The following is a 26798-nucleotide window of genomic DNA, read 5'->3' on the forward strand; positions in this document are numbered from 1 at the left end:
GGAGTTGAAGAATTTATAGTTATAGTGTTCCTTAGTTATGATAAAGGATAAAGTAGATATAAATATTGTAACTGTAATTCTTACTTGATACCTGTTTTGTTATATGTAATTTTACTATGTTAAAGTTAAATTTTTCCTTTTTATTTAAACAGAAAAGGGGAGGTGATGTGGGAATCCCCTCTGTGTGCTGTGATTACCATTAATGAATAAAGAAACTGCTTTGGACCTATAGCAAGATAGAACTTAGGTAGGAAGGGAAAGTTAGGCTGAATGCTGGGAGAAAGAAAGGCAGAGTCAGAGAAATGCCATGGAGCCATCGCCAGAGATATACGTGCTGAAACTTTGCTAGTAGGCCACAACCTCGTGGTAATATAAAGATTAATAGAAATGGGTTAAATTAATATGTAAGAGTTAGCCAATAAGAAGCTAGAGCTAAGGAGCCAAGCAGTGATTTAAATAATATGGTTTCTGTGTGATTATTTCAGGTCTACACCAGCCGGGCGGACAGGACCAAGTAGCTCCCTCCTCCAACACTCCTGCTGTGGAGGCAGAGAGGTAGATTACTGGGACTCACTAGCCAGCCAGACTAGCCTACTTGGTGAGTTAACGAAAGACTAATGAGAGACCCTGTGTGTTGTAATAGGAGCAGCGGGGCTGTGTCCCCAGCACCCCGGCCGCCTTGCTAGCTTATGCCCCAAAATAACAACACACAAACTGTATTCTTTTAAACACTGCCTGGCCCATTAGTTTCAGCCTCTTAACCCATTTCTAATAATCTATGTAGAACCACGAGGTGCGCTTACCAGGAAGATTCAAGCCTACGTCCATCCTGGGTCAGAGCTTCATCGCGTGTGTCTGCCCAGGAGCAGGGAGCATGGCGTCTCTGCTCCAGAGAGCAGAGCTGTCGAGTCTGAGCTCACTTCCTCTTCCTCCCAGCATTCTGTTCTGTTTACTCCTCCCACCTATGTTTTAACTATGAGGCCAAGCAGTTTCTTTATTACTTAACCAATGACCTTCCTCCATCACCTGTGTCACCAAAAAATAAGTGTACAAACCTGAGGAACACTCAAGGTTGTGTTCTGACCTCCAAAGTAGTGTCTGTCAATACACGTGTGTGTACACATACAAGTGTAAACTGGGTATGTTCATCAAGTTAGCTGCAGTCATATCCCTAGTAGCCCTGAGATGACCAGTGGACTCCACACCTACCTAGTCTGTGCCTCTAGAGAAAGGGTAGGAGGACACAGGCTAGACAGGGTCAAGCTCATCTCTGGAGTTTAGTGGCAAACGTCTTTACCCTGGAAGCCCAAGTTTGTATAAAGATCTGTTAACAACATGCAACATGGATGGCCACATGGCACCAGGGACAAAATGAGTAGAGCTTTATGACTTGGTGAAAGAGGGGGGAAATATATTCAATTCTGCTTGGATATGTGCTAAAATATAGGATCTCAGCTGGTGGTACATACCTTTAATCCCAGCAGTTAGAAGGCTCTAGAGGTGAGGTCAACTAGCAACAGCAAAACCTTGACTCAAGCAAAACAAACAAAAGCAACCTGACGTACACACTAGAAATTTACACTCCCTGCTTCCTGAGAAAGCAATGTGACCAGATGTCTTCTACTCATATTTCCACACCTTCTGCTCGCACGTTCATGCCTTCCTGACATGATGGAATGCACCCCCCTCAAACTGTAAAGCAATATATACCCTCCTTCCCTTAATGTTGCTTCTTGTCATGTACTAGTCTCAACACAGAGAAAAGTAACCAAGGCATTACACATTAGGAGGGACTGGGCAGATGGGGGCAGGGATGAAAAGTCCGCTTCTCACTTGCTACCTTCTTTTGTTTGGACTTTTGAACTATAAAAAAAAAAGAAAACTGAGGGAGCTGATGCGATTGCTCAGCAGATGAAGGCTGTTAAGCCTGATGCCCCAAGTCTGAGCACCCAGGACCCACATGGTAGAAAGGGAATTAACTTCTGCAAGTGGTTCTCTGGCCTTCACCTATGTCATGGGGTATGCCTGCGAGCACACACACAAAATAAGTAAATGTTTAAAAACAATACCCTTCAATTAAAAGAGAATAATTTTTAATTGCTGAGTTATTGATTTTCACAATAAGCCTCTCTGCCCTCCGTCCTTCCAACAATCAGAGAACAGAGTATACTTGTCATTTTTATGATTATGGAAGTTTCTCCAATAGTCAGATCACTGAAACCTGTACTGTGTATTCAAAAACTTAAGCAACTAGTGGACACACTTGCAGCCAAGCCTGATGACCTGGGTTCAATCCCAAGAATCCATATGGTAGACTGAGGGAACTGACTACTGATAAAAAAAAAAGCAACCAACAGTTTAAAAAAAATAGCCTAGACAAAAAGTCATTGAAGAAAAGTCTTGAAAATTGTGATTAGGGGAGGGGGGTAAAAAACTGTGATTAGGAGCCCAGAGGTGGTAGCGTACACACAAGCACTCAGGAGGCAGAAGTAAGTGGACCTCTGTGAGTTCAAGGACAACTTGAACTACACAGTGAGTTTCAAGACCAACAGTCAAAGTTACAAAGCAAGCCGGGCAGTGGTGGCACACGCCTATAATCCTAGCACTCGAGAGGCAGAGGCAGGCAGATCTCTGTGAGTTTGAGGCCAGCCTGGTCTATAAGAGCAAGTTCCAGGACAGGCTCCAGAGCTACAGAGAAACCCTGCCTCGAAAAACCAAAAAAAAAAAAAAAAAAAAGTAAGAGTAATAATAACAATAAAATTCTAAAAATGTAATTTCTAATCCTTCCACCAAGAAATAGAGCAGCACAACTGGGTATGTTTCTGTGCTGGCTAGTTTTATGTCAACTTGACACAGCTAGAGTCATTTAGGAAAGAAGAATCCAATTGAAAAAATGCCCCCACCAGATTAGCCTGTAAGCAAGGCTGTGGGGCATTTTCTTAATTAGTGACTGATGTGGGCAGGCCCAAACCATTGTGAGTGTTGCTATGCCTGGGCAGGTGGTTCTGGATTGTATAAGAAAGTACGCTGAGCCAGCCTTGGGAAGCAAGCCAGTAAGCAACGTTTCTCTTCTGCTGCCTCGGCCTCAGTTTCTTCCTCAGGGTTCCTACCTTGAGTTCCTGACCTAATGTTCCTGGATGATAGACGAGGTAAAATAAGCCTCAAACCAACCCCCGGTTGGCTTTGGTTGCAGCGTTTAATCACAGCAATGGCAGAGGATTTTGTAGCAGCACAGAAGCTCGGGCTAAACTCTGAGCATTTCATATACTAGGAAAGCATGTTGTACCACTAAGCCACACCCACAGGCCTGACGCTGGCTTTAGTGGAACTCTGAATGATTTTACCATCAAGTTTATTACTGACTACTGGTTTGCAAAAGCTATTCTTTCCTTTCTTCGTTAGTACCGGCTCTAGAAAGAAACAAGGTTTGTTTCTGAGACTGTGAGCACCAGGTGTGGACACTGTAGACAGTCTACCAAGCCTCTAGGGTGAGATGAGCTTTCTCTATTTTGTTCAAACAGATTTCGTTCCTGGGATAAGTAGGTTCAGCCATGATTCTGACATAGTCTTAGTACCGAAACTCATTATGTAGATCAGCTACTCTCAAACTTGGCATAAACCCCCCACCTTTGCCTTCCCAGTGCTAGGATTACAGGCATGTGCCACAACACCCAGCTGGACTAGGCTTTAATGCTGTTGAACTAGAACTTCTAGTATTTAAGATTTTAATAGCTTCATTTCTGTCTTAGTTACTTTTCCTCACGCTGTGACAAAATCCCCCAACAAATCAACCTAAGAAAGGGTCACATTTCAAGGGTATGGTCCATCATTGCAAGGAAATCCTAGAAACTAGAGTTTGGGGCAGCAGTTCCCATTTCATCCACAGTCAAGAAGCAGACAGCAATGAACGCCAGTGCTCAGCTTGCCTTCTCCTTTTTATTCAGTCTGGGACCACAGCCTGCAGAATTGTAGGTACCACCCATATTTATAGTGGTTCTTCCTTCTTCAATTAACCTAGTCTAAATAATCCTTCACAGACATACCCAGCAGCTAAATGATCCCTTGCAGGTGTGCCTGGGGTAATTGTCTTCTACCTGATTCCAGATCTCGCCAAGCTGAAAATTAACACACACCATCACAATTGCCAGCTATCCGTAGTCTACAGTGTGAAGTTTACTTGTCGTGTCATTTTTTTTTATTTTCTAGGCCAATATAGCTCCTACTTTAGCCTATGTTCTAGGTGTCAATTAGCCCCTCGAAGAGCGAACATGTTTTTTCAACTCCAAATATACAAAGCAGAAAACAGACACAGTGACTCATGCCTGTAATCTTAGCATTTGGGAAATAGGGAAAGGAGGACCAGGAGTTCATCATTCTCAGATATGTAGCAAGTTTGACATCAACCTGGTGGTGGTATTCATGGAACCCTGTTTGAAAGAAGGGAAGGGGGGATGGAGCATGGTTCACCATATAGTGCTTGCCTGTCAGGACCAAAATTATGGGTTCAATCCCCAGCATCACCAAAAATAAGAATTTGTTCATCTAAATGTACAAAACATCTATTATGGGCAAACAACCATGAAACATACTAACTTCCAGAGCCCTGAGGTCCTAAGTCTGTGATAATCAAGGAAAGGATGAACAGGAAAAGCAGCATTTCCACTGGTTTGGGGTTTTGTACCTAGCGCCCTGATGCCTTGAGAAGAGTATACAGGTAGCAGTGAGCATTTAAACCAGGAAAACCAGTGAGATGGTTCAGCGGGCAAAGGTACTTGCTGCACAAGCCTAACAACTTGGATTCAATCCCCAAAACCCATGCCAAGATAAAGGCGAGAATCAACTCCACAAAGTTATCTTCTGGCCTCTATATGCAAACAGTGGAACATGCACAAATAATACAAGGAGAGAGAAAAGAACAACCCCCCCCCCCGGCAAACGCTTCACAACCAATTTAAAAGGCTGTTCCAGTAACACACGTGGCTTGTCCTTCGGGAAAAGTCAGGTATTTGGAATAAAGAGGGCACCTTGGCTTCAGATCATGGGTACCTGGGTACCTTGGGTACCATGCTAAGCAGCCAATCCAAGATCAGAAAGGAAGAGGACAGGTATCAAGAGTCACAGACTTAACTAGAGCTATGAACTCAGTGCAAAAACACTTGCTTCACAAGCATGGTGATCTAGGTTCCATGCCCAGTACTCTTCCCCCAGAAAATCATAAAGTAACATAAGCCTGCTTTAACATGAGGAGGCACCCTCGGCAAGGGAGTGGCAGACACAGTAGAGGCTTGCACAGCAAGCAAGGTAAGAGCGGGGCCACACATAGAACAGATGTCTTCTATTACTGTTATAGATGAGAAAACTGTTTCAAGTTTAATCTTCAAAACGGGAAAAAAATGAAGTAGGACATGGTGACTCATACCTGTAATCCCAGCATTCAAGAGGTGGAAGCAAAAGGGTTGTTCCAGAATCGCAACCAGCACATAGTAACCTCGTCTCAAAGAATGGGAAGTGGGGTGAAAACCCTTTTTGACCTCTCTTCCTATGCTGATCTGATCCTGATCAACACTGTTAGGACTCTGTCAGCCACAAAATTCCATTGCTCTAGGCTCTACCAGGGCAAGGGTGGTGTGTGTGTGTGTGTGTGTGTGTGTGTGTGTGTGTGTGTGTGTGTACATTCATGAACATGCAGACACTAGAAAAGGACATCAGGCACCGTGTTCTAACATTCACTTTATCCCTTTGAGACAGGATCTGTCACGGAATTTGGAGCTAGACTGGAAGCCAGCAAGCCCACAAGTAAACTCCTATCTCTGCCACACATACCCCCATGTAACTGGATACACGTACAGCCACACTCACCTACAATCTCAGCACTTGAGAGATGGCGGCAGGAGGATCAGGAGTTCAGGGTGATCCTTGGCTGAATAGTGAATTCAAGGCCAGCCTAAAATATATGAGATCCCCATCTCAAAAAACAAACTACTGAATAATTGAAACTTGTTAGAGAGTGGGTCTCAAAGGTTTTTACCACATTCTCCGAACTTTGTGGCTAGTAGAAGGTAGCATGATTTTAGTAATTATCTCATAATGTATATTTACAGCAAAACTTACTTTGTACATCTTGAATACATACAATTTTATATGTTCTTTTTTTAAAAGGACCATTTTTCTTCCAGTCACGATGGCCCCTACCTTTCTTTCCTGTGTCCTACCCACACCCCTTTACAGACTGCTATTTGAAAGGAACCAGTACCATTTGGAGTGAGTGGCCATTAGTAAGCTTTAAGGGTAATCCATAATGTTAACAATAAATGACTGACTCTGTGGAGGCTTTAAAGCTAATGTATTTGTCAGCCTTTTAAACCTTGAGCTCAATGGGAAGTGCCTTAGAAATAGGTATTTCAACTACTTGATTTTTTTTTTAAAATAGAAATGACTGAATGTTTGTGGGAGGAGATACTTTGGGGGGAACTGTTTGGAGCTGTCCACTTTAGAGTCCTAAATACAGCATTACAAATGAACTACCAACACAACTCCACTTGCAGGCTACTTAGGGATTGGAGACATGGGTGCATTACTTAATCTTCTTGTTGCTGTGACAAAATACTAACAAAAGCAACTGAAGGAGGAAGCATTTGTTTTTGGCTCATGGTCTGAGAGCACAGTCTATCGTGTGTGTAAGGTGAAGATGGCAGGACGATGAAAATGATGCTCTGGTGGCAGCATGAGGCACATGGTGGTCACAGTGCGTGCTCAGACATAAAGCAGAGAGAGGTGTTCAGCTTGCTTTTTCCTTCTGAACCTTCAAAAAAGTATTTTAAATTTTGTTTATTTATTTATTCATTGTGCACTTGAGTGGGTGTGCACACATGCATTCACGCACCACTGTATGTATGTGGAGGTCAGAGGATGACAACATGCTTGAGTTGGCTCTCTCCTTCCACGTTGTGGGTCCTCAGAACTGAACTCAGGTTCTCAGGCATAGCAACAAGTAACCTACCTGCTAAGCCATCTCCCAGGTCCCTTTTAACTTTGTATTCAGTTCTGATGCCAGCACATGGAATGAATGGTGCTACCCACATTCAAAGTAAATCTTCCCTACAGAGATGGGTCAGCAGTTAAGGGTTATTTCTGTGGCTATCTGGTTGTGATAGAGCACATCTTTAACCCTAGCACTGGGGAGGCAGAGGCAGGCGGATCTCTGAATTAGAGGCCAACGTGGTCTACAGAGTGAGTTCTGGGACAGCCAAGGCTACACAGAAAAACCCTGTCTCAAAAAAAAATAAAAATAAAAAGAGCCATTTCTGCCCTTTCAAAGACCCACATTTGGTTTCCAGTACCCACATTGAGCAGTCTACAACCTCCTGTCACTTCAGCTCTAAGGAATTCAATGCCCTCTTCTGCTCTGCTCATGTGGCATGCATGCATGCATACATACATACATACAGAGATATACACATATCAAAATGGAGCTGAGGAGATGGCTCAATGGATAATAGTACTTGTTACACAAGCATGAGGACATAAATTCAAGCCCAGAACCCATGTAAAAAGCTAGGAGTTACCACACATGTGCCTACAACCCCAGTATTGTGTGGACAGAGACAGAAGGATCAGAGACTTACTGACCACTGGCCTAGCTCGATTCAGTGAGACACCTTGTCCCAAGAGAATCGAGTAGGGAGTGGTAGAGCAAGACACTCAACATCTTCCTCTGGCCACTATGTGCCTGCACATCGCACAGGCAGCACACACACACACACACACACACACACACACACACACACACACACCATTCTGCCCCTGTTATAGCTATATTCTTTATAACTGCCTTTCTGGGGGAAAATGATTTTAAGCACAAGCTAACTCTCAAAGGCCTTCTATATTTTTTGTCAAGTAGAACATCTTCTTCAATGTTCTAAAAGTAAATCAAATAAATGCCCAAGTAATACAAGTTGCCTAAGCAGTTACTCTGGAGTGAATTGCCTGGGTATCTGTTTACTTGTTTCTTTGAGACAGTCTCATATAGCCCAAGCTGGCCTCAAACTCCTGATTCTCCTGTCTCCACTTGCCAAGTGCTAGGATTACAGAGACAGGGTCTTTATGTGGATTTGTTGTGGTTTGGCTGGTTTGAATTTTGTTTGTTTTTTAAAATCTCGTAATTTGCATAGCATATAAAGTTGTTGAAAGACAAGCCAAAGGAAATACTTCAAACTAAAGGCAACATAAATTAGCCTTCACCAGAATTGGCTTGTAATTGTAACTAATTCACGAATCAGATGTCAAATTAATTTTAACTCTGAAACTCCCTAGATCAGAAAGGGATAAAGGCATAACAATAATAAAAAAATTCAATCAGAATATTATCAAATACTACAATCTCAGATGTCCATTTACACCTTGCTAAAACACTTCTATCCATCCCATGAGCGGTTCAGTAGTAAAACTACTACTGACTAGTAGAAAGTAAAACTACTTTCTAACCTAGGGCTGGAAAGGTGTTTCAGCAGTTAAGAGCGGTTGGACCTGCTTCAGTTTGCAGCATCCGTTTGGCTGCTCACAATTATCTATAACTCCAGTTTCAGGGGATCCAATACCCTCTTTTAGCCTCCCAGGGCACTAGGCATACACATTATATACAAACATACACGGAAGCAAGGCACTCATACACATAAAATACTGAAATAATTTTAAAAAATGACTCCTAATCTCCCACTTTTCAATTTTTTAAAAAAATGTGTATGTCTGTGCATCTCTATCTATGCCATGTGCAGGTACCCAAAGAAGATCGAAGAGGGAGCTGGACCTCCTGGAAATGGAGTTAACAAGCAATTGTAAGATGCCTTATGTAAGTGCTGGAAATGAAATTTGGGTCCTCTGAAAGAGCAGGAAGTACTCTTAACTGCTAAACAATTTCTCCAGCCCCTTTTCTACTTTCTTTTACTAATACCACCATCTGAGTGTCCATGATTGTTTTGAAAGCAGCGCATGTATTCTGTTTTCATGGTGTTGTATTTTATATGAATTCATATTTTCATTTTTTTATAATTTTTTTACATATTTTACATGTTTTGGGAGGTGTATGCACTGCCACAGTGCATGTATAGAAATCAAAGAACACCTTCCAAGAGTCTGTTCTCTCCTTCCACCATGTGTGTTCTGGGAATCAAACTCAGATTATTACACTTAGTGGCAAGTGCTTTTACCTCCTAAACCATCTCCCTGCTTATTTTGGTTTTATTTGTTTATTTCTGTTTTGTTTTGAGGCAAGGTCTCACTATAAGAGTGAAGATAGCCTAGAACACACTCTATAGCCCAGGTTGGCCTCAAACTCATCCCCCTACCTCTGCTTTCTTAGTGCTGGGTTACAGACATGATTTCAAGTGATGCTGTCATGGAGATGTTGCAGGAACAGATTCTTTTTCTCCAATGACTTAAAAACTAAAAAAGCAGGGCTGGAGAGATGGCTCAGAGGTTAAGAGCACTGGCTGCTCTTCCAGAGGTTCTGAGTTCAATTCCCAGCAACCACATGGTGGCTCACAACCACCTATGAGATTTGGTGTCCTCTTCTGGTCTGCAGGCATACATGCAGGCAGAACACTGTATATATAATAAATAAATAAATCTCAAAATAAAATAAAATTAAAAAAACTAAAAAAGCAGGAAAAGCAGAGTTTTCATTTGGAGAGGGGATTAGGAATCTACAATCTGAATTTGTATGGAAGCTGAAACTTTTATATTGGGGGTTCCCTTTCTTTCTCAGAATTAGCGGGGTTGGACTATTGTGGAGGATTGGATAATCCAAAGAAAAGAAAGAAAGCTAACTGGTTCCTACTACATAAGCTCCAACCTCTCCCATGAGATTTGGGAGTCCTCCAAAAAGCCTACCAAGTCCCTATCTAGGAGGGAGAAGAATCAGGAACTTGGCCATCTTAAATATCTAAGTGAAGAGTACATTTATCTACCTAAAGCCTGTCTACCTGCCTACCAGGGAACTGTCCGACACCTATTGCCTTAGACTAATAGAGTTAGAACATAGGTCAACTGTGTTCCTAGTAAGTCTCCTCTAAAAGCAGCTGAGACAACATTAAAGCAGAAAAAAGGCCAGAGTTGCTGCAGATCCAGAAGTATTCTGCAACATTCCAGAACGTTCTATTAGGTCTTTGGATAAGTCAGAGAAATGGCATAATATAACAAATTTTTGTTTTCACTTGTGGGTACTCTTGGATGCATCATCTACTATAACCCTTGGAGAAAAATCTATTTTTCTTTTTATGTGTGCCTGTTAAGAGCCTGTTCTGAATAACAGTGTCTCCATTGATTTTGTAAGCAACTCTAATACTTACCTTGCATGCCAAAAAAGGGCAGGGGGAATGACAACTAAAGAAATGAAACAGATTTTAGCAGTAGACATATCCTAAAAGAGTCTCCTGGTTTCCAACATGTTTACTTTCTTTAGCTAGAAGAGAAGGAACGACCATACCTACTAAGTAATTGCTCTCTGCCCAAGTCAAATCACTCCTCAGGCATTGTGGTGCTGGCTGCCTTATGATTCCATTCCCCTCAGTCTTTTTCTTTAATAAGACTTTCAGCCATCAGCACAACTGCTGGCTCTTAAGGCTATTTTTCTCCAGCAAAGTGATCTCAGCACATAAAGACATTCAATAGCAATTAGGTTTTATTGTTTTCATCTCACTTATGTGTATAGGAGCCACTGAAATGTAAAATGCACACATCCTCTGACTTAGCAGTTTCCTGTCTATGGATTCATCCCACAGATGTGCTTAGGTGTGGGTAAAGAACATATTGTACGTGGAGGTCAAATTGTAGAGTGATTTAAGGTTAACAAAGAGTAAAAGCTAAATACAAGACTATAAACACAATACCATAAATGCAATAAATACTATCATGCCCATAGTGCACACAGCTAGGCAAGCTGTAAAAGGTTCTTACACAATGATAGGTAATCAGTGTAAGGTGGGGACAATGTCTCAAGCATGCTAGCTAAAGTGGCTGTGGGTGTGGCCCAGTGGTAGGATAGGACACTAAGCTAGTATTCATGGTGCCTTGAATTGTTACACACACACACATACACACACATACACTGTCACACATATGCATGCATGTGTCCCTGAATTAATAACAACAGCAAAAAAAATGAATGTAGTTGCTACTTTGGAAGAGAAGTAAGACAAAATAAGGCGAATGAAGTCATTTTATACCTTATCTGCAGATTTAACTTTAACCTGTGTATCAATATTTCTTCGTACACACATACTGAGCAAGCATAGGCATCAAAGACCTAACCTAGACAAGCTGTCTAATAGCGACACCTACTGGTAAAAGCCCTTCCTATCCCAATGTAGCTCCTGAAAAAGAAAACCCATCATTTTCCTGGCAGAGCCACTGCAGCTATTACTCGGGAAATACATTTCTAATAAAGCCTCCTAAGGAACTCTTTGCTGATATGAGGCCTTCTGAACATAAGGCTTAAAAGTACCATCTAGCTGGGAAGTGACGGTTCATTATGGTTTGAACTGAAAGCTATAAAAAGGCATGAATATTTCTTTACCTTTCCATGGGGTGAAAAAAAACAAATCAGAAAATAAATGAGAATAATATGCTATGATGTAACTAAAAAAGGATAAGTTACAGATGGACATACATTTGTTTTTATTTTTAATTAATTTCAATATGTGTGTGTGTGTGTGTGTGTGTGTGTAAGTGTTTTGTTTGCATGTCTGTAAGTGTACCATGGTCATGCAGGACCCACAGAGGCCAGAAGAGAGTTCAAATTCCCTAGAACTAGAGTTATAGATGATTATGAACTTCCATGTGAGTGCTGGGACCTGACCCCAGGTCCTTTGCAAGAACACGTGCTCATAACTGCAAAGTCATCTCTCCAGTCCCTATTGATATTTTTTAAAAATGGCAAAATGGGGCTGACAAGATGGCCCAGTGGATAAGGATACTTGTCACCAAGATAATGATCAGAGTTCGACCCCCAAGACCTCTCTACAAGACCTATATGGTAGAAGAAGAGAGCCAAATCCCACAAAAGTTGTCGCCAGCACTATATGCAAACTGTGACATACGTGCCTAGACACATGCACACACACGCACTCAAATAAAATGTCATTTCGTTTAATGGAATAAATCTAGAAAAAATAACAAATAGTTGCTATACGGGAAGGTGGAGGAGTGTTGTTATACAATATGAAGTGCACCCTCCCGGGCCCTGTGTTCAAACAGTTACTCCCCAGCTGTAGTGCTGTTTAGGGAAGCTGAGGAAGCCTTTGGACGAGGGGCTTAGTTGGCAGATAAATGTTGGGCTGTATGGAGTGATGAAGGTTAACAGGCCAGCTTTGCTCTACACTTGGTGTCTGCCTACAGCTCGTTCCTCATGTTCCCACCAACGTGGACAGGAACCAGTCTCACCACTATGCCTTCTCTATTCCGATGGCCTATAGCTCCTCAAACTGTGAGGCAAATGAAACCATTCAAGGCTCAGGAAGTAGTTAAGTCGGTTGAGTGCTTCCCTAGCATTCACAGCGTCCTGGGATTCCATCCCCAACACTACATAAACCAGAAGTGACAGTGTATACCTGGAATCCCGGAAATTGGGAGGTAACGGCAAAGAATCAGAAGTCCAAGTTATCATAGGGTTCTTTGATAGCCCATCTCAATTTAGAAAACAAACACTCCTCCCTTAAGCTGTTAAGATGGAATATTACTTATGTCATAAGGATGACTAACTAGTATAAAAAATAATAGTAGAACTAGATTTCTCAAGCCAATGACTACTTTCTCTTTAATTATGCATCTGTGTGTAGATATGTACACAAGTGCAGGTCAGAGGCACTGGATACCCTGGAGCTGAAGTTACAGACAGTTGTGAGCTGCCTACTATGGGTGCTGAGATTCAAAACTCAGTTCCTCTGCAAGAGCGGTACACATTTTCTTAACAGGGTATCTCTGTGTAGTCCTCACTGTTCTGGAACTCACTACTATATAGAGCAGGCGAGCCTCAACTCACAGAGATAGCCTGCCTTTGCCGCTAAGGGCTAGGATTAAAGGCATGAGCCACCATGCCCATCTGCAGTGCACATTCTTAATTGCTGAGCCGTCATTCGAGCACAGTCAATGATTCTTAGTGGAGAAAGTTCTGACCACCCTCCCACCATTTGGTAATATCTCGAGGAAATTTTAGTGTCATAATTGAGTACAGGACTAATGACATCTAGCACCTCACATATAACAAATAAAAATATGCCCCAGTTTACAGTGCTGAGGATGGAACTCAGGGTTTTGTATATACTGAAAAACACTTTACCAACTGAACTACATTCCAAGCCTTGGAATTTTTTTAAGAAATAAAGTGATCCAAAATTGACTGCCATGACAGTGACACAGATCTGTAGAAACGCTAAAGCACATTGAATGAGAGCTTCAAATGGCCAAAATCTGTAAGATGTTAGTAGTAATAATGATTGGCAAATGGCTCAGCAGGTAAGGACACCAGTCCTAAGCTCAACAGCCTGAGTTTGATCCCTAGGATCTACACAGAAGAACCAACTCCTGCAAGTTGTTCTCTGACCTCCACACACATGCTGTGGCACGTGAATCCACACATATGTGCTCAAGAGTGTACAAATACACACAAAATAAATAAATTATTTAAAAAACCACAAAGAGAAACAGGCATGGCAGTTATTACCTGTGACCCCAACACTTGAGAGACTAGGGTTAGAGAATTGCTGTGAGTATGGGGGCCAGCCTGGGCTACACAATGAGTTCTAGGTAAGCCTAGATTATGGTGAGACCACATCTAAAACAAAAGAAAGGCCTATAAGATGGCCCAGTGGGTTAAAAATGCCTGCCACACAAGCCTAACAAGCTGAGTTCATTCCCCAGAACACATAGCAGAAGAAAACCAATTACTGCAAACAGTCCATATGATACACACACACACACACACACACACACACACACACACAAGTAAAAGTGAAAAACCAACCAAGGAGAGTATAAGCATTATATGAAGGCCGCTGATTATTAGATAGGGATGCTTGGCAGCAAGAATGTCACTAAATACACACATACAGGCAACTGATGACCAGGCAAGCCAAAGGCCATGAACAAGCATAAAAGACAAGAATTACTAATGAGTGTGGAAAGAACTCAAAGGCACAGAAATAAAGCCTTTCTAGAACAAGTGGTTCAATTCTTCATTGGTTTTGTTAAGGCTCCAGGAGGAAGATCATAAGAGGGCCATATAAGGTATAGGGAATCTCCACGGGAAAACTGAGAAATACTACTTCCGACTGTCCACACTGGAACCCCTAAGTGTGAGAGAAATTGAAATGGCATGAAACAAATGAATAAAGCAGCAAGTGATGAAATGTGAGCACCTTCCGGCTTGGCAAAGGATCCTGACTTTAAAAAAAAATACTTATAGTCAGGCATGGTGGCACCTACTTTTAATCCCAGCACTTGAAAGACAGAGGCAGGTGGATCTCTAAATTCAAGGACAGACAAGACTACAGAATGACACCCTGTCTCAAAGAAACAACAACACAACCATTTCTTTATTATTTGTGTGCACACATACATAGATGCCAACAAAGGCAAAAAGACAGTGTCAGATTCTTAGAACTGGAGTTATGGGTGGCTACGAGCTGCCTAATGCGGGTACTGGGAACCAAACTTGGATCCTCTGGGAAAGTTGCAAGCACTCTCAGCCAGTGAGTCATCTCTCTAGCCCCATGACTGAGTGAGTATCCTGGGGGGGGAAGGAACTGGCAGGTGAGGATAGATGGCCACCAATGTGGAAAATAGGCAGACTGGGGACAAGACTAGAGAAGGGACAGCTCATTTATTTATATTAGCTCTTATAAATTGGTGTCACACTCAATTTATTCCTTTCCTAAACATTAAGCTTGAAAGCTGCCGCAAAGACAAGTCAGGCAGAGCTGTGTTTCTTCAAGGCACAGCTGGCAAGATAGACTAGTGAGAACAAAGCAGTTGGAAGCAAAAACAATAGGAAATAATAAATTCATATATAATGTGTAAAGTTCTGGCACTGTTAGGAGAAGACAGTAATTACCTGTTACGGAGCTAGGCAAGAAATGAAACAGAATGACAATGACTGGACCCAGAAAGATCTACAAGCCACTTACCAGCGGAACTGGAGTGTTTGGCTCGAATTCTGTAGAATTAGCATCTAAAGACAAAGACATTTAGTGATTTACCAATATTGCTGACACATGTTCTTGTTTTAAATAAACACTGCTTAGTAAACCTTTGACTTACCTTCCAAATTCAGGCAGTTTCTTGCAAACTCGATCACAGCCAGTTGCATCCCAAGGCAAATTCCTATTAGGAGAAGCACATGAGCATGTTTTGTATCTAGTGACATTTTGTGTTCAACTGTTTCCTAAAGTCTCTAAGAATGAAGACCTCAAGAAGAAGACTTCCTGCTTAGTTCCCTGTGATCCCCCCTTAGCACCCAGAATAGTTCCTGGAAGAGTAGTGAGTGATAGTAGTCAAAACTAAAGGAGCAGCCTAAGGTGCAGAGGTGAGCAAGAAGCAACTGGAGGGCAGATGAGGACCAGCTCCCAGAAGCCAAATCCGCCATCTGCCACAGCTATTCTTGAACCAAGGCACCTATGGGGCTGCAGAGCTGTTTCAAAGACCTTGAGTCTCTCAGAGCAAGTCTAACAGCACCCCAACTCAAGAGGAGTCTCCTTGAGCTGAGATTTCACATCCCCGCCTCTCAAGATTTCACATCCAAAACATGGCCTTGGCCACATGGTAACCTGAGGTTAGCCAATCTGAGGGTGACCTCCTAATCTGAGGTGGAACTGCTAATCTCAAAGAGAAAAGGAGCAGCAGGGGCTGGCACCAGTGCTATGGCAAAAAGCAGGCTAGCAGACACAAAATGAAACTGAGCAGGTGCTCAAAAAAGGTAGAAGTGGTTTGGAGAGGTGGCTCAGAAGTTAGGAACACTCATTATTCTTGCAGGTTCTCAGCACCAACATATGGAAGCTCAAAAATGTCTGTGACTCCAGTTCCAGAAAGAAAAGCCCTCTTCTGGTCTCCAAGCACTGCATGCATGTGGTACACAGACACACATACAGGCAAAATACCTAGACACATAAAATAAAAATAAATCTTAAAAAAAGGTAAGTGGAATGCAAAGGCCTGGGTCACTGCAGGCCTGTTGCCATTACAGATGCTTTTGAACCTATCTCCACACTCACTGCAGCCCATCAACTCCCTCCTATAAACAGACAGCAAGAAGCATTCCAGATGCTGTTACAGACATGGAGATGCAAGGGGAGAAGTCATCAATACACCAACATGCCAGGGTTAAAGGGATACACAGGAAATGGTTTAGTGCTCAAGGAACTTTAAAAAGTTCCACATGGTCAGTACATAAAGAGACATGATGTTATGAAGCAAAGATACATATCTGTAATCCTAGCACATAGGAGGTATAGGGAAGAAGATCAGGAGTTCAAAGCCAGACTTGGCTACACAAGTTCAAAGCTCACTTGAGGATGGGGATATGAGAGAAAATAGGTTCAACATACACTATATACATGTACAAAGCTTGAAAACATAAATTAAGACAGCAGAAATGTGAAAAGAATTTCACTGGCCACTTTATACGTTGTTTATATTTATTGACAGACCAGATATAGCATGTACTGTATAAAACAGGAGCACTTGAGGTTGGAGAGATGGCTCAGTAGTACAGAGAAACCCTGTCTCAAAAGAGAGAGAGAGAGAGAGAGAGAGAGAGAGAGAGAGAGAGAGAGAGAGAGAATTTGTTTTCTTCCAGAAGAGCCAGTTTCAATTTCCAGCACCCACATGGCAGCTAACAAACCCCTGGAAATTTAGTTTTAGGGAATCTGATGCCTTCTTCTGACCTCAAAGACGACCAGGTACCCATGTGCTGACAGACATAATGCAGATAAAACAAAACAGGGTACTTATTGGTCATTTTGTCTTACATGCCTTTAATTGTACAAAAATAAAAAGACTAAAGAGCACATATGAGAGGAGAGACTTGAGAACAACTTGCACACATTCTATACAATGCAAATCACATCAGAAGCTTAAATGGAAACTGACTTTACAGAGAGATTTAAAAAAAAAAAACAAATAGTCAAGGGCAGAGCTGTAGCTCAGTTGATGGAGTGCTTGCCTAACCTGCTCAAAACCCCAGGTTCCATTCCTCACTAAAGCATAAACTAGTGCCTATCTGGAAGTGAAGATAGGAGAATCAAGAGTTCAAGGTCATCCTTGGCTTTACAGCAACTTTGAGGCCAGCCTGAGCTACATAAAAACATCCTGTATTAAAACATACTGTGATAGTTTGAATGAGAATGGCCCATAGGCTCATAAGTTTGTATATTCAGTCTCCAGTTTGGAGGATGTTTGGGGGATAACTAGGGATCTGGCCTTGCTAGAAGAAATATTACTGCAGGCAGGCCATGAGGTTTCAAAAGACTTGCCATTTTGAGTTAGCTCTCTTTGCTTCCTGCTTACAGATAGAAATATGAGCTCTCAACTACTGCTCCAGGGCCATGCTTACCTGCCCGCTGCCCTGCTCCCTACCACGATGGTCATATACTCCTCTCCCTCTGGAACTGTAAGCACCAAATAAACCCTTCCTTCTGTAAGTTGCTTGGCCATGATGTTTTATCATAGCAATGGAAAAGTAACTAATACACATGCTCTTTTTGTGTGTGTACATGACACATACACACATGTGGGGTGATAATGCGTGCCCAAGTACAGAGGCCAGAGAAATAAGTCAGGAGTAATGAATTATCAATCTCTACCTCATTCCCTTGATACAGGGTCTCTCGGTGATGCTGGAGCTTGCCAATTCATCCAGGCTAGCTTGCCCCAGCAACCCTCCTTTCTCCCTACCCCCACACACAGTGTTAAGGTTTTATGCATGTACAGTCATACCAAGCTTTTAATGTGAGTGTTGGGGATCAAATCAGGATGTCTGTTGCCCACTGAGCCATCTCCCCAGCCTTAACACCCCATCTTAAAAAGCAAAAAAAATAACAACAGTCCAAATGAGCTTAGGTCAGAATAAAGCAAAGGAAGTATCCTGGGTTTTTATTGGGAAAGAGGTCCCAAAATTCTGGAGTATCCAGAAAAAGAGCAGGTAGTAGAAAAAACATCTAACATTCTGCTGATAGTAAAAGACAGCAAACCTTCCTTTCAGCTCATAAAGCCACAGAATACCTAAAACACAGTGGGCAACTGGGCCTCCAAGCCCCTCCTACCTGAATCTCCAGCAGCAGAGCTGCCTTTAGCACATCCAGCTCCCATGTCATCTGGCTTTAGAAATTACAAACTAGGCTTTACAAATTAAACAAGAGCATTCAAAAGACCTGCCTCTGAAGGTATAGTGATATATACCCAGTATTTGGGATGCTGAGACAGGAGGATAGCTTGAACCAAGAGATTCAAGATCAGCCTAGACAAACACAGTAAGACCTCACCTCTTTTAAGAAAGAAAGAAAGAAAGAAAGAAAGAAAGAAAGAAAGAAAGAAAGAAAGAAAGAAAGAAAGAAAGAAAGAAAGACCTGGTATAAGCAGCTTTTAACAGAGCTACTCCCATGGCACTGACTGATCTTTCTGTATTCTCTTCTCTAAAATGAATGTAAGTTTCAACTTAGAGCTGTGGGTGTAGCACAGTAGAAAAGTGCTTATTTAGCACACACGAGGTCCTGGGTTTGATCCCCAATACCTCACATACACATACACATGAAGCGCTTTTTTTTTTCTCTTTTTGTTGTTGTGTGTTCACTCGTTTGTTTCTTTTTTCAGGACAAGGTTTCTCTGTAGCTCTGGCTGCTCTGGAACTCACTCTGTAGACCAGGCTGGCCTCAATCAAACTCACAGAGATCCACCTGCCTCTGCCTCCTGAATACTGGGATTAAAGGCGTGTACCCACACCCGGCTTAAGCACTTTTCCAAACAGGTTACTACAGAGTTCTGGGGAGCAGATTTTTCCTGGAAGTGCTAAGAAGAATACAGGTACAACATTCTTCCAGCTTCTTGCTACTCAGAAATGTCTCCTACAAACTCTAAGTAATAATTCTAGGCTTTACAAGGTATTGAATCTTCAATTATGCAGCCATGAGCCACATGCAAAACAAACTGGGTGGCTGTGTTACAATAAAACTCGGTTTACAAAAGCAAGCTAGGAGCCACATTCAGTTTGATAAGCCCTGTAGCAAATGATTTGGTGCCTGACTTTCAAAAGTAAGTTCACACCTTCACAAGAACAAACCTTATTACATGCTTCCCCAACTAATGTATGACACCTACCGTAAGTCAAAAACCTGAATAAGGGCTGGCAATATACCTCAATGGCAGAGTTGCCTTGCATGTATCCTTAAAGCCCTAGGTTCATTTCCTAGCACTGAAAAAAAAAATACGTAAAACTCATAGGCTCAATAAACAAAAAGTTTTACCCAGAAATGGAATCTTCTTTGTCCTTGCCCAAGAAATTGCCTGGAGTTTTCCCACCGTTCCTCGGAGTCCAAAGCCTCCAGGCACAATAATGCCACTGAAATTAACACAAGATTAAAATAAAGTTGACCAGTCATCATTTTAACAATACTTTTAATTAATTAATTAGAGTGTGTCTGTGGGTCCATGTGGCAAGTACATGGCACAGTGAGAGTATGCGAAGGTCAGAGGACATCTTGTAACAGTTGGCTCTCTCCTTCTGCCAAGTATCGAACTCAAGTTGTAGGCTTGGCAACAACTACTTTTACCTACTAAGCCATCTCACCAACCCACATTACTTTTATTTTTAAAACTTGTGTTTTCATCAGTTATGATCAATGTTCCCAAACTCAATGCTTGGCATAATCACTAGTGAAGGTCTGAGGTCTATTTTCAGAATAGGTTACATAATTAGACATCTTTTAGCTCAACCTTATGGGGACATATGGGGACAGTTTCTTCAACTGAATTTAATATATATTTTCTGGTAGGTATTGGTGGCTTCTGACTACAGTAACTGAGAAATTCTACTCAATAAAAAATTCGGACAGCCATGGTAGTACATGCCTATTAACCCAACACTCAAAAGGCAGAAGCAGGAGGATTGCTGCAAGTTCCAGGCTAGCTGACTATGGCTAAACAGCAAGAGTCTGCACCAATAAAACAAAAACAAAGACTACAATGAGAACTATGTGTGATGAAATATACTTATAATCCCAGCACTCCAGAGGCTGAGGCAGGAGGATCAGAGTTCTAGGCCAGTCTGGACTATATATAATGAGATCTGTCTCAAAAGGCAAAAACAAATAAATAAAAGAATATAAAATAAAAGAATTAGTCAGGCAATGGTGGCTTGCGCCTTTAATCCCAGCACTCAGGAGGCAGAGGCAAACAGGTCTATGAGTTCAAGGCCAGCCTAGTCTACAGAGTGAGTTCCAGAACAGCCTGGGCTAAATACAGAGAAACCCTGTCTCAAAAACAAAACAAAACAAACAAAAAAGAATTTCTGAGGGCTAGCAGAAAGGGAGAAAGAAAGAAAAACATAAAATGAATGAAAATAAAAAGGGATTAAAGTCCTTTTGTTGTTAAATTTTTGAGACAGGGACTCATGGAGTGCAGACCAGCCCCAAACTCACTCTTTAGACAAGACTAGACTTGAAATATGAATCCTCAACCTCATTCTCCCAAGCATTGGGATTACAGGTATGTACTATCACGCCTAGCTGGGTTCTAACTACTATAGAAAAACTTGCAGCGCCTTATGCCATCAGAAAGAGTTAAGCTGATAAAAGCAGCCTATGATTTCAATTAAGTAACAGTGAATGAAAAAAAAAAGTAACAGTGAATGAAAATGCCCTGGCTAGAGCAAACACTTAAACTAAAAAACAACAGTTTGAGCTATGTAGCTTTGAGACCAGTCTGGTCTGCAGAGAAAGTTCCAGGATAGCCAGAGCTACACACAAAAAGCCTATCTCAAATAACCAAATGTGAAGGGTTGGGGATACAGCTCAGTTGTTAGAGTACTTGTCTAGGCTGGGCGGTGGTGGCACACGCCTTTAATCCCAGAGGTAGGTGGATCTCCGTGAGTTCAAGGTCAGCTTGGTCTACTAGAGCTAGTTCCAGAACAGGCTCCAAAACTACAGAGAAACCCTGTCTCAAAAAACCTTGTCTCAAGAAACCTTGTCTAACACATAGTCCTAGGATTCCATTCCCAGCACCCCCTGAACAAGGCCTGATAGTGCATGCCTATAAACCCCGAACATGGGAGGTGGAGACAAGAGGATCAGGAATTCAAGGTTGCCCTAAGATATACAATTTCCAGGCCAGCCTGGGCTACACAGGCCTTCTTTCAGCAATTAATTAATTAATTAAAATAAAAATAAATTAGTAAATACATGGAAAAGAAAATCAGAGAAAGGTCCTGTTTATACTTAATTTTCTTTTTTTTTTTTTTTTGGTTTTTCGAGACAGGGTTTCTCTGTGGCTTTGGAGCCTGTCCTGGAACTAGCTTTGCAGACCAGGCTGGTCTCAAGCTCACAGAGATCCGCCTGTCTCTGCCTCCCGAGTGCTGGGATTAAAGGCGTGCGCCACCATCGCCCGGCTATACTTAATTTTCTATATGCAGTAGGCATTACTGCATCTTTCAGTAAATCGGCACTCTTTCCCTCTAATATAGTCTCCCCACCCTCTCCAAATAAAACCACTTCCACTGCCCGTGTCACCTGAATGCAATGTTGCATGAAAACTGCACAAAGACCACCTACAAAGACCACCCGAACTCCTACCTACTACTCCAAATGCACAAAACTTAGGAACTGTGGCAAGTGAAATCATTACAGAGAAACCACAATGACCTTGTCCTCCTCACGTGGACAGTTCCTGGTACTCACTCGGCTATGCACAGCTTCTGCCAAGCTTCATGGAATTTCATAGGGTCTTCAGCTTTCATGACTGGCTCCAGATCAATGGAGTCTATGTACTAAAAAGCAAAACAATAACATCAAAAATCCAACAGGTTGAAGGAACATTAAAAAAAACACTCAATAATACTACAGCTATCTTAAGTTGTTCAATAACTGAGAGTTAGTCTAGCTCAATAGTAGCTCATGAGGCCTCTCTCTTCCCAGAAGATCTTATAAAGTACAAGTGAATTCAAGGTCAGTCTGGCCAAATTAGCAAAGCTCTTTCTCAAAATATAAAATTAAAAAGGTTAGGAATATAGCTTAGTGATATAGAATTTGCCTCATATGCTCAAAGTCCTAGGTTCAAGCCTAGTACCATGAAGTGTAAGGAGAGGAGAGGGAGATGGAAAGAGAGAGACAGAAGAGGGAGAGGAAGAAGGAAAGAAAATGGCCTGGCCACTAAATCTCTACTGAGCTTCCCATTAAAGAGTACTTTACACATGTTTTCCCAGGTCATCACTGGGGTCTTCCAGCCGAATCTATGCAACTCCATGTTGGAAAGGCCTCTGATAAGCTTGCACTGGCCTTTCCCCAGACTCTACCCCATAGGACTCGTCCACTTGCCGATGTTCCCTCGTATTCTCTGGCTATCAGAAATCTTAGACATGGCTGTATGTTGAGTCCTGTCAGTCTTCCTAGTCAACTTTCCACACAGCAGTTGGACTTAGAAGCACTTCATCACAATCTGCCTCTTAGGGAATTTCTAAATTGTGTTTGTTTGGCCGTGCTGTGGAAGGACCTAAGGACTTGGTCATACTAAGTAAGGGCTCCAGCACTGAGCAACATCCCCAACTATGATGATTTGAAGAAGAATGGCCTCCCATAGGCACATATGTTTGAATGGTTAGTCCCCAGTTAATGGAATGTTTGAGAAGGATTAGGAAGTGTGGTCTTATTGGAGGAGATGTGTCAGTGGGGGGTCTTTGAGATTTCAGAAGTCCTTGCCAGGATCAGTGTTCCTCTCTCTGTCTGTAACTTGTAGATAACATGTGAGCTCGCAGCTACTTCTCCAGCACCAAGACTGCCTGCCTACTGTCATACTTCTGCATGATAATGGACTAACCCTCTGAACCTATAAGCAAGCTGCCAATTAAAAAAAGGGGGTTGCCTTAACCATGGTGTTTCTTCACAGCAACAGAACAGTAAATTATGTTTATTTGTTTTGCAGTGCTAGGGATGGAACCCAGAGCCTTGATCATGCTAAATAAACTCTCTAGCACTCTTTAGAATACAAAATACTGGAGTGATGGAACTATCTAGAAAAGGCCTGGAGAGATGGTTCAGCAGTTAAGAACACCCACTACTGGGTTCCCAGCACTCATATCAAGTGGCATAGAACCACCTGCATCTCCAGCTTCAGGGAGAGCAATGCCTCTGGCCTCCCTCATACGCTTTCACTCACATGAACACACGCACACACAGACATAGGTACACATACAAATAACTACAAATCAATAAAGAAATAGCTAGAACAGCAGGCTGGAACTCACCATCAGATTCAACTTGTAATTGATGGCCAAGGCTGAATGTTCCAATGCTTTGAACACAGAGGCATAGCAGTCCCTGAGTTTGGTGTATTTACCAACCAGGGCGATGGAGCATATTTTCTGCAGTCTTTCATACCTGAGAAAGGAATCAAGTTAAAGTATGTACACTTTAACATCACAAGCAACAATGCAGCCACTGCTCTTATTCCATGTACTTTTCAGAACCTTAGAAAGAGACAAGACACTCAGTGTACTTGACACAAATCTCTCCTCCAACATGCCAAACGCTGGTCATCAAACTGATTTCAAAAGCATAAGAAGAACTAGGGCAAGACCTGGGAGCAGCCTCCCCACACACCCAACCACCCCCCCATAGCATTTGCAACCAGCAGAGCCTTGGCCCTGCCCCCACCTGGAGAGGTAAGTATCTGGGTCCCCAGCTGGAGGGCCCTACTCTCTGGGCCCAAGCTCTTAGAGGAACATCCTATGCCCCAAACCCACCCAGAAAAGCCCCCATAGACCTAGGAGCAGCCTCCCCACACCCCCAAACAGTCCCTTGGCATCTGAGACCACCAGAGCCTGGACCCTGCCTACACTGGAGAGGTGAGGGTCTGGGTTCTGGACTGGAGGGAATTAATGTCTAGGCCCTAGACCCTACAGCACATCTCATGCCTTACCCCCACTCACCGAAGCCCCCAAAAACTGGGAGCAGCCTCCCACGCCCAGAACCATCCCCCACAGCATCTGTGACCACCAGAACCTTGACCCTGAAGACACCTTGACCCTGAAGACACCTGGAGAAGGTGAGTGTCTGGATCCTCGGCTGGAGAACCCTACTCTTCAAGCCCCAGCCCTACCCCAATCCATTCTGGCACATTCCGTGCCCTACCCATACCCAGCAAAGACTCAGGGACCTGGGAGCAGCCTTCCCACACCTTGGATCATCCTCCAAGGCATCAGCAAACACCAGAGCCTTGGCCCCACCTACACCTGGAGGAGCCTCAGAGCCATATCAGTGTCCATCAGAGGCCTGGAACTGCCTGAACCTGGAGGAAGAGGAACCTAAGCTACAGACCCCGACTGCACCAACTGGAGGAAGAGGGACACCCTGATGCAGAGACCCCACCTATACCCACTGGAGAGAAAGGAATGGGCAGATGGTACTGTAAGAATACATTCAAAAACATAAAGAGCAAAATGGCACCACCAAAAAACTAGTGGTTCAACATCATCAAGACCTGAATATCTCAGTTCAGACAAAGCAGAAGAAAACCACCTTAAAAATAATTTTATGAAGATGATAGAGTCCCCTAAAGAAGAAATGAAAAATTCCCTTAAAGAAGTGGAGGAAAAGACAAACAAAAAATTAGAAGCAATGAACAAATCCCTTAGAGAAAGCAAAGGAAGCCAAGAAAAAAATCAAATGGGAAGGAAATGGCTCAAGACATGAAAACTGAAATAAAGACAATAAAGAAAACACAAACCAAGAGAATTCTGGGAATGGAAAATGTGGGCAAACAATCAGGAACTACAGATGCAAGCATATTCAACAGACTATGAGAGATGGAAAAGAGGTGTCGAAGATACAATAGAGGAAACAGATTCCTCAAAGAAAATGTTAAATCCAACAAACTCTTAACACAAAATATCCAAGAAATCTGGGGCACCATAAAAAGACCAAATCTAAGAATAATAGGGGTAGAAGAAGGCAAAATCCAGATACAGGCACCGAAAATATATTGAACAAAATCACAAAAGAAAACTTTCCCATCCTAAAGAAGGGCATACCTATGAAAGTACAAGAAGCTTACAGAACATCATATAGACTGGACCAAAAAAAAGTCTCCTCTCCACATAATAAACAAAATACTAAACATACAGAAGAAATAAAGAATATTAAGAGCAACAAAGGAAAAAAAACCAAGTAACATATAAAGGCATACATATCAGAATTACACCTGACTTCTCAATGGAAACTCTGAAAGCCAGAAAGTCCTGGACAGATGTGCTTCAGACACTAAGAGACCACAGATGTAAACCCAGACTACTATACCCAGCAAAGCTTTCAATCACCATAGATGTAGAAAACAAGATGTTCCATGGCAAAACCATATTTAAACAATACCTATCTACAAACCCAACCCTACAAATAGTACTAGAAGGAAAACTCCAACCCAAGGAAGTTAGCTACACCCACAAAAACACAGGCAATAGATAACCACACAATAGCAAACCCCAAAGAAGGGAAACATACATACAATACCAACAACAACAACAAAACCAAAAATAACAGGAATTAACAATTATTAGTCATTAATATCTCTTCATATCAACAGTCTCAATGTATCTATAAAAAGACACAGACTTACAGAATGGATACAAAAACAGGATCCATTCTTCTACTGCTTACAAGAAACACACCTCAACTTCAAAGACAGACACTGCCTCAGAGTAAAGGGTTGGGAAAAGATTTTCCATAAATGGACCTAAGAAACAAGCTGGTGTAGCTATCCTAATATCTAACAAAATAGACTTCAAACTAAAAATCAATCAAAAGAGATGAAGGACATTTCACATTCATCACAGGAAAAATCCATTAAGATGAAGTCTTAATTTTAAACATCTATGACCCCCAAAACAAGGGCACCAACATTTGTAAAAGAAACATTACTAAAGCTTAAATCATACATCAACCCACACACAGTAATAGTGGGAGACTTCAATATCCCCACTCTCCCCAATGAACAGGATTGTCAGACAGAAACATAACAGAGAAATAAAGGAACTAACAGAAGTTATGACTCAAAGGGTTTAACAGACATCTATAGAACATTCCCCTGAAACACAACAAAATATACCTTCATCTCAGAACATCATGGAACTGTCTCTAGAATTGATCACATACTTGGTCACAAAGCAAACCTCAACAGATACAAAAATATTGGAGTAACCCCTGTATAAGATCACCATGGCTTAAAGTTAGAATTCCACAACAACACTAATTGCAGAAACCCCACAAACTGATGAAAATTGAACAACACTCAGCTGAATCACCCCTATGTCAAGAAAGAAATAGCAAGAAATTAAAGACGTCCTAGAATTCAATGAAAATGGATATACAACATACCCAAATTTATGGACACTTTGAAAGCAGAGCTAAGAGAAAAATTCATAGCATTAAGTATCTATATCATCAAAAACCTGTACTATACCGGGCGGTGGTGGTGCACGCCTGTAATCCCAGCACTTGGGAAGCAGAGACAGGCGGATCTCTGGGAGTTCGAGACCAGCCTGGTCTACAGAG

At 42.1% G+C, this 26798-nt stretch overlaps 1 protein-coding gene across 3 annotated transcripts in view; it reads right to left on the reverse strand.

The window, feature by feature from the left end:
- The window catches only part of Ctps2 (CTP synthase 2), a 117750-nt gene that overhangs the window by 64246 nt on the left and 26706 nt on the right, over window positions 1–26798 (reverse strand). For all 3 annotated transcript variants that reach the window (XM_005358772.2, XM_005358771.2, XM_013350599.2), the window contains exons 9-13: window positions 23498–23630; window positions 21936–22024; window positions 19509–19603; window positions 15313–15375; window positions 15180–15223 (exon numbers count right to left, since the gene is read on the reverse strand). In XM_005358772.2, coding sequence (XP_005358829.1) covers window positions 15180–15223; window positions 15313–15375; window positions 19509–19603; window positions 21936–22024; window positions 23498–23630 — 424 coding nt within the window. The remainder of the gene's footprint in view (window positions 1–15179; window positions 15224–15312; window positions 15376–19508; window positions 19604–21935; window positions 22025–23497; window positions 23631–26798) is intronic.

This window comes from Microtus ochrogaster, chromosome X, assembly GCF_000317375.1.
Source record: "Microtus ochrogaster isolate Prairie Vole_2 chromosome X, MicOch1.0, whole genome shotgun sequence".
Classification (NCBI taxonomy): domain Eukaryota; kingdom Metazoa; phylum Chordata; class Mammalia; order Rodentia; family Cricetidae; genus Microtus; species Microtus ochrogaster.